Source organism: Suncus etruscus, chromosome 1 (assembly GCF_024139225.1).
Source record: "Suncus etruscus isolate mSunEtr1 chromosome 1, mSunEtr1.pri.cur, whole genome shotgun sequence".
Lineage (NCBI taxonomy): Eukaryota > Metazoa > Chordata > Mammalia > Eulipotyphla > Soricidae > Suncus > Suncus etruscus.
This window is the reverse complement of record NC_064848.1, coordinates 60,429,759-60,446,921: the sequence shown is the minus strand read 5'-3', so window position 1 is coordinate 60,446,921 and position 17,163 is coordinate 60,429,759. Positions and strand designations below refer to the sequence as shown.

General features: G+C 46.4%; 1 protein-coding gene across 7 annotated transcripts in view; it reads left to right on the top strand.

Annotated features, from left to right (window-relative positions):
- FAM219A (family with sequence similarity 219 member A) overlaps positions 1 to 14,768 on the top strand; it is a 66,913-nt gene extending 52,145 nt beyond the window's left edge. For 3 of the 7 annotated variants that reach the window (XM_049774086.1, XM_049774110.1, XM_049774102.1), the window contains exons 2-6: positions 7,318 to 7,417; positions 11,774 to 11,876; positions 12,076 to 12,156; positions 13,625 to 13,679; positions 14,168 to 14,768. In XM_049774086.1, coding sequence (XP_049630043.1) covers positions 7,318 to 7,417; positions 11,774 to 11,876; positions 12,076 to 12,156; positions 13,625 to 13,679; positions 14,168 to 14,326 — 498 coding nt within the window. In that variant the 3' untranslated portion in view covers positions 14,327 to 14,768. The remainder of the gene's footprint in view (positions 1 to 7,317; positions 7,418 to 11,773; positions 11,877 to 12,075; positions 12,157 to 13,624; positions 13,680 to 14,167) is intronic. The other 4 variants (XM_049774136.1, XM_049774119.1, XM_049774128.1 and 1 more) reach the window with 3 other exon arrangements.
- Positions 14,769 to 17,163: the final 2,395 nt, after the last annotated feature.

The following is a 17,163-nucleotide window of genomic DNA, read 5'->3' as shown; positions in this document are numbered from 1 at the left end:
TATCTGTCAGATGATGTCTTGAGGAAATTCTGTGCTTTGAAAGGAGATTGCTTTGAGGAACCTAGCTAAATATGACAGAAACAAAGAGCTCTTGAAGATAAGATGATGGAGAGATGTAGTAACCTGAAATCTCCTGGAACACTGAAAAATAAAGCATCAAACCCAATTGTATAGCTCTTGGTTAAGACTGTTAAGATTATTAATTGGAACAATCCTTCAGGGAAACAGTTTTACAGGATACATCAATAACCTTAAAAGTGATTACACTTTTTGACTTAAGCTATTCTTTATTCAGGGCATTTCAGTGTGGCCATTTTAATATATATTATTTCATTTGTTTCAGACACAGTGGATTATAATACTGTTAGTGGGAGGGTTTCATGGATCAAATATTCCCGCACCACACCCTCCATCAGAGTCTGCTTCCCTCTACTATTGTCCCACTGCCTTCCCACTCCTACCCCCCATCCCTATGATGAAGACCAGTTCTCAATTTTTGTTGCCTTTGGGCATTTGTTATTTTCTTACTCTGTGAGAGATCATTCTGTTTCTATCCTGGTATAATTTTTTTGGTGGAGGCCACACCTGGTGATGCTCAGGGGTTAGTTCTGGCTCTGTGCTTAGAAATTGCTCCTGGTTTGAGGGACTGAACTCTATGCGACTCTGGGGATCTAACAGAGGTCCGGCCCAACTAATTTTTTATAAATAAAATTTTCCAGTAATTGAAAATCCAAAATAAGTAAATAGCTAATAAGTTAGATGTGGGGATATAGTACAAGGGTTAAGTCACTTGCCTACCTTGGATGTAGTTAAGCTGTTTGGCCCCTGAACATTGCCAGTAGCAACCCCCCAGAACTTCTGAGTGTGGCTCAAACCCCACAGTGCCCCTGAAAAGAAAATATATACATCTGCTCTGGATAAGACTTATGTTCTTTTTTCTTTTCTTTTCTTTTCTTTTTTTTTTTTTTTTTTTTTTTGGTTTTTGGTTTTTGGTTTTTGGGTCACACCTAACAGCACTCAGGGGTTACTCCTGGCTCCATGCTCAAAAATCGCCCCTGGCAGGCTCTGGGGACCATATAGACTTACGTTCTAATGATAATTTTTCTAATGTTCTGTGTATACCCTATATTTTTCTTGGTATTTCTTTATGTTGGAGGTCTTACCTATAGTTCTCAGGAACTGTTCTCAGTGACTGGGCCATAGGGTTTGATGCTAGAACCTGGTGGTGCCCGGGTCCACCAGGGTAACCTTGGAAGTGCTGGGTGATGGCACCTCCCAAAACATTACCAGGTAATTCTCAGGGACATGCCAGAGATCAAATCGGCATTACAGCATGCAAATCAAGAAGCCTCATTCATGTAAAGTTTCCACTCAGCTCCATTTGGTAGTATATTAAATCAGAAATTTAGGGCCAGAGAAATAACACAGTGGGTAAGGACTTGCCTTGTATGCAACTGATCCAGGTTCCTTTCCTGGTACCTTATATGGTCCTGAAGCCCTACCAAGAGATCCATAAGCTTAAGAATTAGTACTGAGAACCTCTGGGTCTTCCCCCAAAACAAAACAAATATATATAATCTATTCCAGAAATTAGCTTTCAGCATTTCATGACTCAGAACTGTCTCCATCAAACTACCTCCTAAACTAGAAGAAGATTCATGTATGTTTGGGAAAGAAAAGTTAGATTATTGATGTAGATACTTTACCTTTTTACTTTATTCCAAATAATTTCAGTTTCTATCTTCTTGAGAATTGATACTTAGAAATAAGGTCAGAGGCTACCTTGTTTGTAGGAAATAAAATGGAATAAAATATTTTTACCTGGGGCCAGAGAGATGACACAACAGTGAGCCATTTGCCTTACACGTGGCCGACCTGGGAAGGACTTGTTTGATTCCCGTCATCCCACATGGTACCCCAGCCTGACAGGGGAGATTCCTGAGTGCAGAGCCAGGAGTGATCCCTGGGCACTGCTGGATGTAGCCCAAAACCAATAAACAAACAAACAAATAAATAAAATTTTAAAACAACAAACATTTTTTACCTGATATCGTGTTCAGCACCACGGAGAGCTCCTGCCATCCCACCAACCAGTCAGGTTTCTTCTAGCTCTACAGTCTGATCTTCCATTCCAGGCCAACCACCAAGTTGGCCCTGAAACCTTGACTATTCACCCACTTCCTCTCTACTTACTTTTCTGCTTCAGTGTTATCTGCTACCCCACCCATCTTCACATTTCATTAAGTGACCATCTTCCTCTAATTCACAATTCTTGTTTATCTTTTCTTGAGTCCTGAAAGACTAATACTCATCAAATGTCTCCTTTTCAGGGGCAAGAGAGACAGCCCATTGGGCCGAGTCTCATAACTTGCTTGTAGGAGGCCTGGGTTCAATTCCTGCTACCACATGGCCCCTTAGCACTGCTAGAGTAGCCCCTGAACACTGCCAGTTGTGGTCCAAAACCAAAAAAAAAAAAAAAAAAAAAAGCATGTTAGGTGTTCTTTCACTCCAAAGAAGTCCTTCAGCTTCAAAATTTCTCTCATCTATCTTTATTTTTTTCTGTTTTGGCTCTTTGAAAGACTGACCTATTTTCTCTTTGAAATAATAACCACATAGCCTATGGTTTATATATCTCCTGATATCTTATGTCTTCCTAAATATCCTATAATATGGTCTTATTCTTACCATTTAACTAAAACTATTTTTGCTGAGATCACCTATGACTTTCTTGTATCTAAATGTCTTTTATCATTTGTTTGACATTGTTGATTACATCCTTCTTGAAATTAGGAGCCAAAAGATAGCACAGGGGTTAAGGCTAGTTGTGATAGAAGACACTGAAGAGAATAAGCCTCTCCGAGAAAGTAAACAGAGGGAATTAGATAAGGGTCAAGGATGGAACCATGGGGAATGTTTAATCTTAGGGTATAAGTGAAAGGAGACTGGGTAAAAAAAAAGACAAAGATGATATATTGAATAAGATCTATGAAGCCATCTTTGTCTTCAGTGTCTTCTATCACAACTAGTCTTTTTCCCCTGAGATCTCCAATATACTGACTAATACCATCTCGGTCCCCAACAGACACTTTAAGGCTCATGTCCCAAGCTGAACAATCTGAATTTTCCTGACATTTTCACTGTTCCTTCTTCTGCATTGTCTTAATGATGAGTAACCCCTGTTAATCCAGATAAAAATACTAGGAATACATGGGGGTAGGAGAAATGGCACAGAGGTTAAGGCTCATGCCTTACATGCAGTCAACCCTGGCGTGAGCCCCAACACCATGTGGTCTCCAAACACTGTCAAGTCAGGCCTTGGAGGCCTCTGGGCACTGGTAGGGTGGTCCTGGTTGCTTTCAACACTGCAGTACTTGAACTATACCACATCCTCTAGCACTTGCATTGAACCACTATGCCAGTTGACTGAGAATGACCAGAGATGGCCCCTGGGTCTCCTAAATATGGTGTCAGAGTCAAACAAAAAAAGCAAAATTGGGCCGGAGAGATAGCATGGAGGTGGAGTGTTTGCCTTGCATGCAGAAGGACAGTGGTTTGAATCATGGCATCCCATATGGTCCCCCGAGCCTGCCAGGAGCGATTTCTGAGCATAGAGCCAGGAGTAACCCCTGAGTACTGCCAGGTGTGACCCAAAACACAAACAAAAAAAGGGGGAGCAAAATCATTTTTCACCATGGTCTGAGTCTTCCTCACCCCATAATTTCATTATACCTCTAAGTTTCAACTATGACAAAATACCAAAATTTTCTTGAATGTACTATATGATAACATACTTTTAAGCTACACACATGTCCTTTGAATTTCCTTCCTCTTAATTAGTAGATGAACAATTTTTTTTGTAATTTTATCTTTGAGATTTTTTTTCTGACTGTCTCATTCCTAGCCCCTCATGATCCCTTTACATCTACTTTTTCATGGCTTTTATTATGTTTATAGATTCTCTTTGATAAGTGAGAAATATGCAGCTGGTATAGGGAGGGAGAAAGGAGGCAAAATGCTTCCTGATCAGCCCTCCCTTATCCTCTGGAGGGGCTCCACTCCCAAAGGAATTTTTCACATTGGCCAGGCCCTTCGGCCTATATGATACCAGAACCACAGCTCTGAGTCAATGAGTTATTCTCAGGGCACACATGACTTGGTGGGCCTCACCACACCTGCACCACTAACCATTGCATGGATAGTACAGACATGACATTCACTATACTATAACAATACTGAATGCTGAGTAAATCTACTATGTAAGGCTTATGCATATTATACTGAGTGCTGAGTATATGTTTATACAGTGCTCAATATATAACTACATAATGCTTAAATATATTATGCTAAGTACATATACTACATAGTGCTGTGTATATTACACTGAGTGTTGAATATATATTGTATAGTGCTCAGTGTACTCCATAGGTCCTTATAAACATAAACTCGCTTTCTCCTCTGGACAACCTTTGGCATAGATACAGAGAGACAAAGCCCAGACCACACAACTAGTAAATCAAGAGGCAGGATTTGTAAAAGATGGGTTGATAAATTGATGTTCATTAAAGTTGGGGATAGAGAGCTAGGATTCTGTTTTCTCTTTTTTTTTCAAGTTTAATAATGTTCATATTAAACTTTTTGGTTTTGCATTGGGGCTATTAGGTGGTGTTCAGGGCCCATTCCTGGATCAATAGTTGGGGGTTGCTTCTGGAGGCACTTGGGGAAACTACATGATGCCAGTGATTGAACCCAAGACCTAGCTTGTAAAACATGTGGCCAGTCCTGTAAGCTATCTCTCTGGTCCTGTAAGATATTTTTACAGGTCATATTTATTAAATAATTGGATTTAAACCTTTTGGTAGTTTGTTTTTTAAGTAGCCATTTTTCTCTGCCCAAAATTTCATGGAAAGGATCATATATAAATGAGTGAACATGGATCTGTTCTGGAAAGAGAGCCCTATTTTCCTCTACCCCCTATTGCTTTTGTCTCAAACTCAGCCTCACCCAGACACAGGGCTAAGCAATACAGCTTAATGAAAAACCACTGAACCAGATCCCTTTTTGTACTTTTGCCTTTCCTAGTTATATTGGTTTTATACTAGCCATTAGCTTATATATCCTGTCCCAGAAACAGTGAGACTGGGCTATTAATCATCATTGCAGTCTGGAGATTTGTTTGAAGGATTGCAGAAACACAGGTTGCTGTTAGAGATGCATTTCAATGTTTGTCTCTGCTGAGTGTTTATTAATAATCTTGCTAATCCCCACTCTGGTTCCCGGATCTAGCTAACTCCTGTCAGATGTCCTTGGGGGCATTTTAAATTCTCCCTAATTTCTTGGAGCCAGACACTTCCTTCTGCCTGGATTCCTCCCTAATACTTATATTCATGACTATTTCACATTTAATCTCCTTGATTACATTTCCATGTGCTGGTCTTGGTGCATTCACCATGTTTCTTAGGGAAGATATACAGGAAGGCCACAGCAAGGGCTTGTGATTGCAGACACAGTGCCAGAAATCTTTGTTCTTCCCTCTAAGACAGAATTTAAATGACAGGGGAGATGCTGAATGAGGGGGCTATGCCTGGGACTTCTCAGCCTAGGGCTTTGCACTAACTCAGGCAAGAATAGCAGCTTTAGGCCTGTCCCTTGGCTTCAAAGGGAGCCACATATGGATCCATATGAATATGACCAAAGTTGTTCAACACCATGTGCCACATACCACAAGTTCCATCCTTCCTGCTGCCGGAGAGAAACTCTCAAGAGAGAAAAGTTCACCCCAAGGCCTGGGGCTCCTGCCTATAAAGTCTAATGTGGGGCAAGGACAGTGAGCCCTAACCTCCTAGATGGATGGGGCGTAGGGTGACAGAGCAAGAGCATGCTCTCAAGGCCAGAGATTAACACCCATGTCACCACTCTAAGGATGCTAATTCAAACTCTAGGAGATATCAAGGGTTCCCCCACAGAAACAAATGAGAGCTGAGGGCAAGACAGAAATGATGGTCAAAGAGGCAAAATAAGCCAAGGAGCATAATGTCCTAAGAATTGGAAGGGAACCATTTCCAGATGAGTTGGAATGTGGGATATGTGAAAATGCTGTCAAAAGTAATGTGCTAGTGAGACTTTGAGTGATAGGGTCCAACCAGCATGTTTATGGGATTGAGCCTGTGAGACACCGCCCTGGGTTATTCTAGGAATGAATTCTCCCCGTGACCTAAGGGAAAATCAAGGCCCCTCTTCAGGTGGCCCCTAGAAGCCTCTTTTGAGTGGCCTCAGTTTCTCTAATGCCACACAGGACAGGCAGTGTCATAATGATTATCTCCAGGTGGAGTTGGGCCAGCAGGCAGAGGATAAAGGTCCTGAGTGATCTTTTTTATTTTTGGTTTTTGGTTTTTGGGTCATGCCCAGTGGCACTCTGGGATTACTCCTGGCTCTTCATTCAGAAATTCTCCTGGGGCCGGGTAGGTGGCGCTGGAGGTAAGGTGTCTGCCTTGCAAGCGCTAGCCAAGGAAGGACCGCGGTTCGATCCCCCGGCGTCCCATATGGTCCCCCCAAGCCAGGGGCGATTTCTGAGCACATAGCCAGGAGTAACCCCTGAGTGTCAAACGGGTGTGGCCCCCCCAAAAAAAAACCAAAAAAAAAAAAAAAGAAATTCTCCTGGCAGGCTCAGGGGACCATATGGGATGCCGGGGATCAAACTATGGTGAGCTGCATGTAAGAATGCCCTACCTGTTGTGTTATCACTCCAGCCCTCATCTTTATAGCCTGATTGCTGCAGCCTTGAAAACTGGCTTGGCGTGGCTAGTCAGTTCTCTGGACCCTATTTAAGGACCTGACCAGGACTAGAGCCAATAAGGGGAAAAGAAGGCCTGTTTCAGAGAGCACCTATGCTGATCTTAATCCAGAGACAGAGTCACAGGAACCTAGAAAGACCTTTATAAAATATCTGACAAGGAGGGCCCCAACAAGCAGAGTAGACTAGTTTGGGAAGGAAGGTAGTATAAGGGATCATGGTGGAATAAACTGGAGGCTAAATCATAGAGGACCTAGATGATAGAAAGTCAGGGAAAAATCCTTTGTCTCTTCAGCCATGAATGAAGAAGTCTATTCGTCTTCCCAGAGATACTTGGCCTGTTACATCCCCCTCCTTGTACCCTGCCCTTCCACACACACACACACACACACACACACACACACACACACACACACACACACACACACACAGAAGCCCAACAGATAGACAGGTCAGCTTCTGAACTGAGAGCAGCATCCTGTACTTGCTTCTTAACAGTTTGGGTTCTTTCTGCTTTATCCCTCCAGGACCCAGCTGCTGCCTCCATCTCGGACGGGGACTGTGACGCCCGGGAGGGTGAGTCAGTAGCCATGAATTACAAACCATCCCCGCTCCAAATGAAGCTGGGTGAGTGTGTCTGGTGGGGGGGTGAGGGAGATGTGGGGTTATAGACAAAGTACTCTGGGCTAGCTCTGGCAATGAGAGCCACAAATAAGCTACTTTAGACTAGATGACTCTGAGACTGAAGACATCACTGCCAATGCCATGACTACATCTCTTGCAAACCAGTAGGAAGTTACAGTTCTCTGTAGCACCCAACAGTGTAGGAGGTATGTCTGAGACCAGGTCTTTCAGGAGCTAGCTTCAGCAGTAAAAGCATGCATGGAGAAGTCAGAACGATAGCACAACAATAGCTTGCCTTTCATGCAGCCAATCCAAGTTCAATTCCTGGCATCCCATATGGTCCCCCAACCACTTCCTGTAATCATTACAGAACCAGGAGTAACCCAGTATGGCTCCAAAACAAAAACAAACAGAAAAGCATGCAAGAACCTGCTGTGAAGGTGGGACTTCCTGTCAAACATTGGACCAAAGTGAGAGGAAACTGATTTACATATGAAGTTTTGACTGCTCTCACTGAGTAGTGAAAAGGAAGGTGGTTCCCAAAGCTAAGTCCATCTCCCCACCCCTTTCTCAGCCCATCTAAATATCTTAATACCTGTTTGGGATCTGTTTGAGGGAGCTTCCCTTTAGTTTCTTGGGAAAACCATATATCTCTCTAGGATGACCTTTCTTTTGGGGTTTTAATCTCTTAGCCACTCCAAAGCAAGCTTAGATTGCAGCCTGCTCCTTTAAAGTCCCTTGGCTTACATCTATTTCCCCTTAGTTCCTACTGTGTTCTTCTCACTCTGCCTTATACCAAGTCCTACCCTTTTCCCTTCAGGGATCAGTGTCATTCACCTAAGGCTTTTCTATAGAGCAGACTTTCCAAAGTTTTGGTTCCTTGGAGATTACAATGCAAAGTTGTTGCTCTCCTTTTCTACTTCTCCACTGTCCCTGCTGCCCTACTGTCTTTCTCCTTATTCGGGCTCTCAATCCACCAAAAAATGAGATCTCTTCAGTTCTAAGTGCTCTTTGACCACTGACACAATCTGGACTCCTTTCCAGGGCCCTTTTCTTCTATTCCACTTCTCTCTCTCTCTCTCTCTCTCTCTCTCTCTCTCTCTCTCTCTCTCTCTCTCTCTCTCTCTCTCTCTCTCTCTCTCTCTCTCTCTCCCTCCCTCTCTCTCTCTCTCTCTCTCCCTCCCTCTCTCTCTCCCTCTCTCTCTCCCTCTCTCTCTCTCTCTCTCTCTCCCTCTCTCTCTCTCTCCCTCTCTCTTCTTTTTGTTTTTTGTTTTGCTCAGAAATAACCCCTGGCAGGCACAGGGGACCATATGGGACGCTGGGATTTGAATCAACCACCTTAGGTCCTGGGTCAGCTGCTTGCAAGGCAAATGCCGCTGTGCTATCTCTCTGGCTTCGACCTCTCTCTCTCTCTCTCTCTCTCTCTCTCTCTCTCTCTCTCTCTTTTTTTTTTTTTTTTTGTGGTTTTTGGGTCACACCCGGCAGTGCTCAGGGGTTTTTCCTGGCTCCATGCTCAGAAATTGCTCCTGGCAGGCACAGGGGACCATATGGGGCGCCGGGATTCGAACCGATGACCTCCTGCATGAAAGGCAAACGCCTTACCTCCATGCTATCTCTCCGGCCCCTCTCTCTCTCTCTTTTAACCTTGCTTTTTCTTCTTCCAGACACAGACAGGGAGCCCCTTCAGGGTGTTTTTCTAAAGAAGAGGGCAGTTCACTCTGTAGACAATTTTTTTCTTCCTAGGACATCAGATTTCAATTGCATCCAGTTTTATTTGCTTATTATAGTTTAATTTTTGTGCATGGAGCCAGGGATGGAACCCATCATTATTGTTTAATTTAAAAATAGAAGTATCTTAACAAGTATGAGTTCTTTACTCTCCCTTATCACATTCTCCTCCCTAGAGATAATCATTCCAATCTGTTTCTATTTTCCTAGTTTTATTTTGTATGTTCACCTACATGCTATCATTCTGATCACATTTTTCTGAAACTTGTTCTTATTTTCCACTTGCTTAGAGTATTAATTGCCTTCATTCTTTTTTGGGGGGAGGGTTTGGGGCCACACTCACGGTACTCAGGAGTTACTCCTGGCCCTGCACTCAGAAATCGTTCCTGGCAGGCTCGGGGGACCATGTAGGATGCTGGGAATCAAACCTGGGTCCGTCCCAGGTCGGCTGCATGCAAAGCAAATGCCTTACCCCTGTGCTATCACTCCAGTCCTCCTTCATTCTTTTTCTATTTGTTTATTTGGGGCTTTGTTTTGCCTACACTTGGTGGTACTCTGGCACTATTCCTGACTCTGTACATGGGGTTCACTCTGCACACAGTGGTGCTCAAGGGACGATGAGGTAGGTCCAAGAGATCCAGCCTGGGCCTCCTACTTGCAGAGTAGGTACCGAGCTTTTTGGCCTTCAATCTTTATTTATGTATTTTAATTTATCTGAGAGGAGGGAAGTTAAGGCATGACCTAGGGTTAGGTAGGTCACAGCTAGTTGTGCTCAGGGGTCACTCCTGAAAACATTTACAGTATCATATGCAGTGCTAGAGAATTGGAATTGGCTGTGTGCAAGGCAAATGCCCCAAACCCTGAACTATCTCTGCTTTAACTTCATTGTTTTAATGGCTGCATAGTAATCCATATTTTGGTTTTGCTGCTTTACTGTTTGCATTTTTCACTATATTATATGGTTTAATAAGCCATTTTAAATAACATTTTAGGACCGGGGCAATATTATAGTAGAGAAGGCTCTTGCCTTGCACAGCTGACACAGATTCCATCCCTGGCATCCCATATGGTTTCTCAAGTCCACCCAGGAGTGATCCTTGAGCACAGAGCTAGGAAGGCAGCTATGCTCACCACTATACCACCAACGCTGCTGTGAGCACAGAGCTAGGAATAAGTCTTGATCACAGCTGGGTGTGACCCCCAAACCAAAAAATAAAATGAAATAACATTCTACACCCCCGTTACACTGCCACCAAAGATCCTCTGGAAAATTGACCATCTCGTCTCAGTTGCAGTAAGGAAAATCACCTCCAGACTCTTTCAGGCAAATTGCACCCCCTAGAGGCTTAGAGTTATAATAGCAGCTGCCACCAGACTAGAAAGAGAATGGAAAGTTTTTTGTTTTATTTTTTTTCAGCTGTCAGATGAACAGAGAAAGTAAGTCAAAGACAGGGAAGCAGAAGGTTAGGGAAATCCCACTATCACAGTAGCAAGAAATACTTCCCCGTCTCCCTCTATGGAGCTCATGGTTACGCTCATGGTTATCTTATAAGCTCTCTCCCCTAACATCCAACAATCCACCTAACAATCTTTTCCACCCAACAATCCTATTTATCTGCACCTGGTCTTCACAAGAGAAAGATAGGAAAGGACATGCAGCTTCTTCCAGGGCCCAGACAGCTGCTTCTGGTAATAGCTGGTAACACACACTGGGCAGAGTATCATCCAAAAGCCAGATCTTTAGACCCATGAACCTGGCGCTCTGAAGACACAGAGAACTCAGAGCTTTGGCCAGAAAGATAGTACAGCGGAAACAGTTTATCTTTCACAGAGCCAACTCATGTGATCGATCATCTGTCCTCTGAGCACTACTAGGAGTGATTCCTGAGTGCAGAGCCAGGAGTAATCCCAAAAAAACAAAAGCTAAAAGAACTGAAACTAGCAGAGGGTTCCCCAGATTCCCTCCCTCTAGCCCTCTAAGCCTCATTCTGTCCCTTCCCTTACACAACCTTCACTGGTTCTCCCCTCATGCTATATAAGTCCCCAATTCCTCTGCCTGGAGTTTGAGACTTCCAGGCTCCGATTTACCATCCAAGAAACTCCCTGGTCCCTTCAGGCAGGGCGTGTGGCATCACTGGTGACACAGAGGTTTGCTGAAGAAAGTAAATGTCACCTCTTATTCCAACCTGATCTTCCCTCCATCCCACACAGACTCATCCCACTTATGCTCACATCTGAGTGCACTGTCCCTCCTCCTAGAAAAACCTCTCTTTCTGTATCAGGAGAGCACCTGAAGGAAGTCTTCACTCACTATTCTGTCCCTCCCACTCCAGTCTTCTCTGACATATAACACACACACACACACACACACACACACACACTCAGTCAGTGCCCTCCTATCATGGAAGAACAGGTCCCAAAAGGTGTCAGACTGCTCCTTCTCCCCTCAATGCCCAAGCATCTCAAGCTGGGCACAGCCAACTGCTGCCTCCACCAAGCAGAAGAGAGCTGGGATCCCTTCCTCGTTTCTAGAGAGGCAGAAGATGTCCCAGCTAGGTGGTCAGGCTGTGTGGAGCAGAGGTGGGGTGCTGCTAGGGTGGGACACAGCTTCCTTCCCCTATACCCCTGCAGAGAAGCAGCGGGAACTAGCCCGGAAGGGCTCCCTGAAGAATGGCAGCATGGGAAGCCCTGTCAACCAGCAACCCAAGAAGAACAACGTCATGGCCCGGACAAGGTATAGGACCCTTCAATCCCACCTGGACCCCACCTTCTTCATCCCCAGCTTATCGCTGAAATTGAAACCCAGAATGGGGAGGGGGGGAATGTGGTACAGGAGACAAGGGGTGGAGTGAGGCAGATAGAACACAACTTAGTTCTGGCCAGGGTTATATATGGTCTGTTTGCCAATCCAGTCTCCCATATTCTCCATCCAGGCTGGTCGTCCCCAATAAAGGCTACTCCTCACTGGATCAGAGCCCGGATGAGAAGCCACTGGTTGCCCTGGATACAGACAGGTGTGTATGATGACTTGGGGATAGCCATGTGGGCCTCCAGGAACCCACACAACGACACAATACAAATGGACTGGACAGACCTCACTTGCTAGATTGTCAGAGTTGAGGTATTCCTCAGACAATCAGCAGCTCACCAAGGGCAAATCCTCAAAGACTGTTTCACCTGGATATGGGGTGGTGGGGGAGAGAATGGAGAGAAGGGACAAGGCAGCAAGTACTGCCTGCTGTTATCTGACCAGTCAGTGCCTGTCCCCTAAAATGTCTGAGCTGTCTTTCAGCATGGGTGATGCCCTGTGCCCAGTGTCCACCCACCCCACTCCCACCCCTTGGGGAAGCCACCTGCTTGGAACATACCTGGCTAGATTTGGACTTTGGGAGAATTCAATAAAAAAAAAATCACGAGCATTTGAACCAAGAGAAAAAAAGATGGAAGAGAAGGGAGTAACAGCTCTATTTAGAAGGAAGTTGAAAAGTTGAGGGGCTAGAGAAATAGTTCGGTGGATAAAGTACTTGCCTTACACATGACTAACCAGGGTTTAATTCTCCAATATTAGTCAGGTATGGCTCAAAATTAAAAATAAAAAAGGAAGGGGCCGAGAAAGTGGCGCTAGAGGTAAGGTGTCTGCCTTGCAAGCGCTAGCCTAGGACGGACCGCAGTTCGATCCCCGGCGTCCCATATGGTCCCCCCAAGCCAGGAGCGACTTCTGAGCGCATAGCCAGGAGTAACCCCTGAGCATCAAACGGGTGTGGCCCAAAAACCAAAAATAAATAAATAAATAAATAAATAAATAAAAAATAAAAAAGGAAGAGAGAGGGATTTTACCCCCTCAATGGAATTTGCTCTCTGGCATATTCCTAAAACCCAAAGGGGAGGTGATTAATTTAGCATTAATAATTTGATAGGAAACTTAGCAAAACTGCATTTGCACAGCGAGAGGTTTTTATTACTTCTTTTTTTTTTGGTTTTTGGGCCATACCTGGCAGTGCTCAGGAGTTACTCCTGGCTGTCTGCTCAGAAACAGCTCCTGGCACGCCTGGGGGACCATATGGGACACCGAGATTTGAACCAACCACCTTAGGTCCTGGATCGGCTGCTTGCAAGGCAAACACCACTGTGCTATCTCTCCGGGTCCTACTTTTTTTTTTGTAGTGTGTTTTTGAGCCACACTACCAATGCTCAGAGCTTACTCCTGGCTCTGCACTCAGGGATCACTCCTGGTGGGGTGCCAGGGGCCATATTTGATACTGGGAATCCAACCACGGTCAGTCATTTGTAGAGCAAAAATCCTACTCACTGTACTACCTTTTCTGTCCCCTTGCACAGCAAACATTTTTATTTGAAATGTGAATTAATCGGCACTGTGGGCAAGAGGAAGGATTGACTGGTTTGGGAGAAAGAGGGTATTGGCAGTTTTTCTAATTGTTTCCTGGAATCACTTCCTCTTCCTGTCTTCTCTTCCATGACCAGCGATGACGACTTTGACATGTCCAGATACTCCTCCTCTGGCTACTCCTCCGCGGAGGTGAGGACCCTACCTCTTACCGCCCTACAAATGCCTGGGAGGGACCACATCCTAGGAGGAGAATGGAGTTTAGCTGGGTATCCCTCACCTGCCAGTCACAGTAGTGGGCAGGGAAATGGGCAGGGCCTGGGTGGAGTGGAAGTGGAAGGGACAGACCTCTTGCTGGGAACACTTCAGGGTGGAATGGATGCTTAGTGAGAAGTTGTTTTTGACCCAAAGGGGTCTCTTTAGGAGTGGCTTGATGAACCCCAAAATAAGGCAGGACCCTACGTAGGGTGGAAGTCCAGGGTTTGGGGGAGTCTTCAGCCAAAATGGAGGTGTCTCGGGGCTGTTAGTGGATAAAGTGCTTGCCTTACACATGGCCAACCAGGATTTGATCCCCAGCATCCCATATGGTCCCGAGTGCCACTGGGTGTGACCCCAAAACAAACCAAAAATATGGAGTGTCTCCCTGATCTCTCTGAGACCTTCCTTCCCTTTGTCTACAGCAGATCAACCAAGATTTGAACATCCAGCTGCTGAAGGATGGCTACCGGTTAGATGAGATCCCCGACGACGAGGACCTGGACCTCATCCCCCCCAAGTCCGTGAACCCCACTTGCATGTGCTGCCAGGCCACGTCCTCCACCGCCTGCCACATTCAGTAGCAGGAGTGGGCCCTGCGGCCGAGCGGGGCAGGGCCCGTGGGCTGGGTTGGAGAGGGCAAGGGGCAGAGCCCTCCGCGACGCTCATCCGCCTGCCCCCTGGCCCCCATATCCCCAACAGCCGCCAACCTCGTTCCAGTCATTGCTTCCTCCTATGGTAGGACATGTACCTCTGTGTGTCCATGGAGCCGGAGAAACCCAAACCGGGTCTCTCTCCACCGGGGGCTGTTGGTTCAGTTCACTTGTGGGGAGGGGAGACCTTGTCCAGGGCTTCTCCTCCCCAAAGCTGTGGTCCACTGGCTGGGGGGCGGGGGCGGGGAGCATGTATAAAAAGCGGGGGTGGGGGGAATCACAAAGCCAGGGGTTTGGCTCCACCCCAGCAAAGCCATGAACTCTCACAGTCAAAACCTGATAAGAAAAATAGGGCTAGGAGGGATATAGACGAGGCACAGTGGGTTCAGGGCCAGCACCCGGTTGAGAACCAACAAGGTACCCCTGCAGGACTGTTTTCCCTTCTACTCCAGATGGGAAGACCAGCCAAGCTACCCAGCTGGAGATTGCACCCTCTCCCCTCCCATCACAGCCTTCTTCCTCCTCTTTGCCCTATATGCCCCCTTCCATGCTCAGGGCTGGATTGGCAGGGCAGGTGGGCTTTAGTGACTGCCAGGGGTTTGAGGTCATGACATCTGCAAATGTATCTATCACTCGGTCACTAGCCCCTCCCCGTCTAGCTTCTGTTCAGGGTCCCAGGCTGGAAGCAGGAAGTAGGCTGGCCTTGCCTGTGCCATTGCCTATCTGCCCTCTGGTCCAGTATTCGAGAGACTGCTCCCCCGTCAGCATCTTCCCTAGGCAGGGCTAGGAGCAGGCAGCAGCCACATGGAGAGGACAGAGAGCAGGTGGAGTGGACATGACCCTTCCAGTAGGGCCTAATCTGTGTCTGCGTAGGGCCTGTCTCCGGATGTCTGTCTGGATTGTAGGTTGGTGGCCATGGCAGAGACATGATAAGGTATCTGTGGACAGTGTGAGAGGCAGCTCCACTGTGGGGTGGACCTAGAGCCCAACACTTGGGGGGGGGGGTGAGCCTGGCTGAGTACTATGCCTGCCTCTGTGCCTCTCCAGGTGATCTCAGGCAAGTCACTGGCCTTCTATGCTTTGGTATCCATAACCAAGAAATGAACTGCAGCTGAAATGAAAGCCCTTTCCCACCGAAAGAATGTCCTAAGAATTTCTGTGTGTCTGAGAATGCCTGGGCAGCTTCCCCAGAGTGTATGTGTATAGCAGGCGAGGGAATCTGCACTGAGTCTGTCTAACCATGTGCCAGTCGGATATGAGAATGTGTTGGGGTGCTTCCTGTTGGGTGGTTATCTGGGATGACTGCATCAGGAAGTAGATGCTACTGCTGTTGCTGCTGCTGCCACCACCTAGAGCAAAGGTGTCTGCCAAAACCAAGGATGAGGGCCTGGAAAGAAGCTGTAGCCAGGGCCCTCCCTTGGCACTGCCCCCAAAGAAAAGTAAAACGGAAGCACAGCCTCAGACTGCTCAGGCCTATTCCCCACAAACCCTCATTCTCCCAGAGCCAGGGGTCTGATCCTCCATGTTGACCACCCCCACTGAGAAATGAGGTGCTGAAAGGGGAGGAAAGTGAGATAAGGAGTCAGGCTGCTGGCATCAGAGAGCACCTGTCCCCAGTCACACAGTGGGGTTGGCGACTGCCGGCTCCCAAGGATTGAGGTGCAGCTCTCTACTCTCAGCACCTCTCATCCACTCAAACTCCTCCTGTGCAGGCTTGGATGGTGCCAAAGTACCCATGAGAAGACGAAGCCCGTTCTGAAGCCCTCTCCTCTCCAAGCCCCTGTGCCCCCAAAGAAAAGCCCTCTTTATTACCAACCTTAGATTCCAGCCTTTCAGAGCATGGGTGGGTCCTAACTCTGCTGGACAGGGCCCCATCTGGGCGCAGTAAGACTCCTGATGTGCTGCTGGTTTGTTGTGAGAATCTGGCCTACTTCTCCATCTCTCTGGACCTGAGGAGCCAGGGGAAATCCCCCCAAAACACACCCCCCTACAGTAGAATACAACTACTGCTAAGGATTTCTAGCAAGGCAGAATACAAGTGGTGGAGAGAGGGATGAAGCTGCTAGCTGGAACTTCTGGGTCTAGGAGAGTTTGGCCCCTTCTGCCTAGCCTAGGAGCTCAGAGGGAAGGAACTGAGGCCTTAGCTTGCTCCCTCACCATCCTTCCCCCTTGTAGATACTGCCTTAACACTCCCCCTGCCGCCAGCTCTGGCTCCCACCCAACCAGGTTTCTCCGAGCTCACTAATTTATTTCCAGAAAGGTGTGTGGAAGACATGAGCCGTGTATAATATTTTTTTTAACATTTCCATTGCAGTATTGGTCATCATCCTTGGTTGTGTATTGTGTAACACAAATAATGATATTAAAAGCATCAAACAAGCCAGCCTCTGATCCCTACCTGGGTGTGGGCAAAGGCCAGGTGGGTTGAAAACTGATGACTTGCGGTGTCCTGAAGCCCCCCCAGGGGGGACCCGGCCAGCAGGAATTAGCTGGAAAGGCTTCTCAGACAACCGCACTCCTATTTTGCTGAGTAGAAGAGCAACCACACCTGTAAAAAATCTGAAAGAGGTTAATAATAAAGACCCAAGGCAGCGTCTCACTGTTCAAGGGTACCTTTATTGGGCTACAGCTCCTTCTTATATAATGAAGGAGAAGGGGGCAGTACAAAGGTGATGTCAGTCATACTTTTGGCGCGAAGGCCCATACAAGGCAAGAATATATTTCAGGTTTCAAGGAACAAAGAAATTTAGGCATTCTCTAAATAAGGA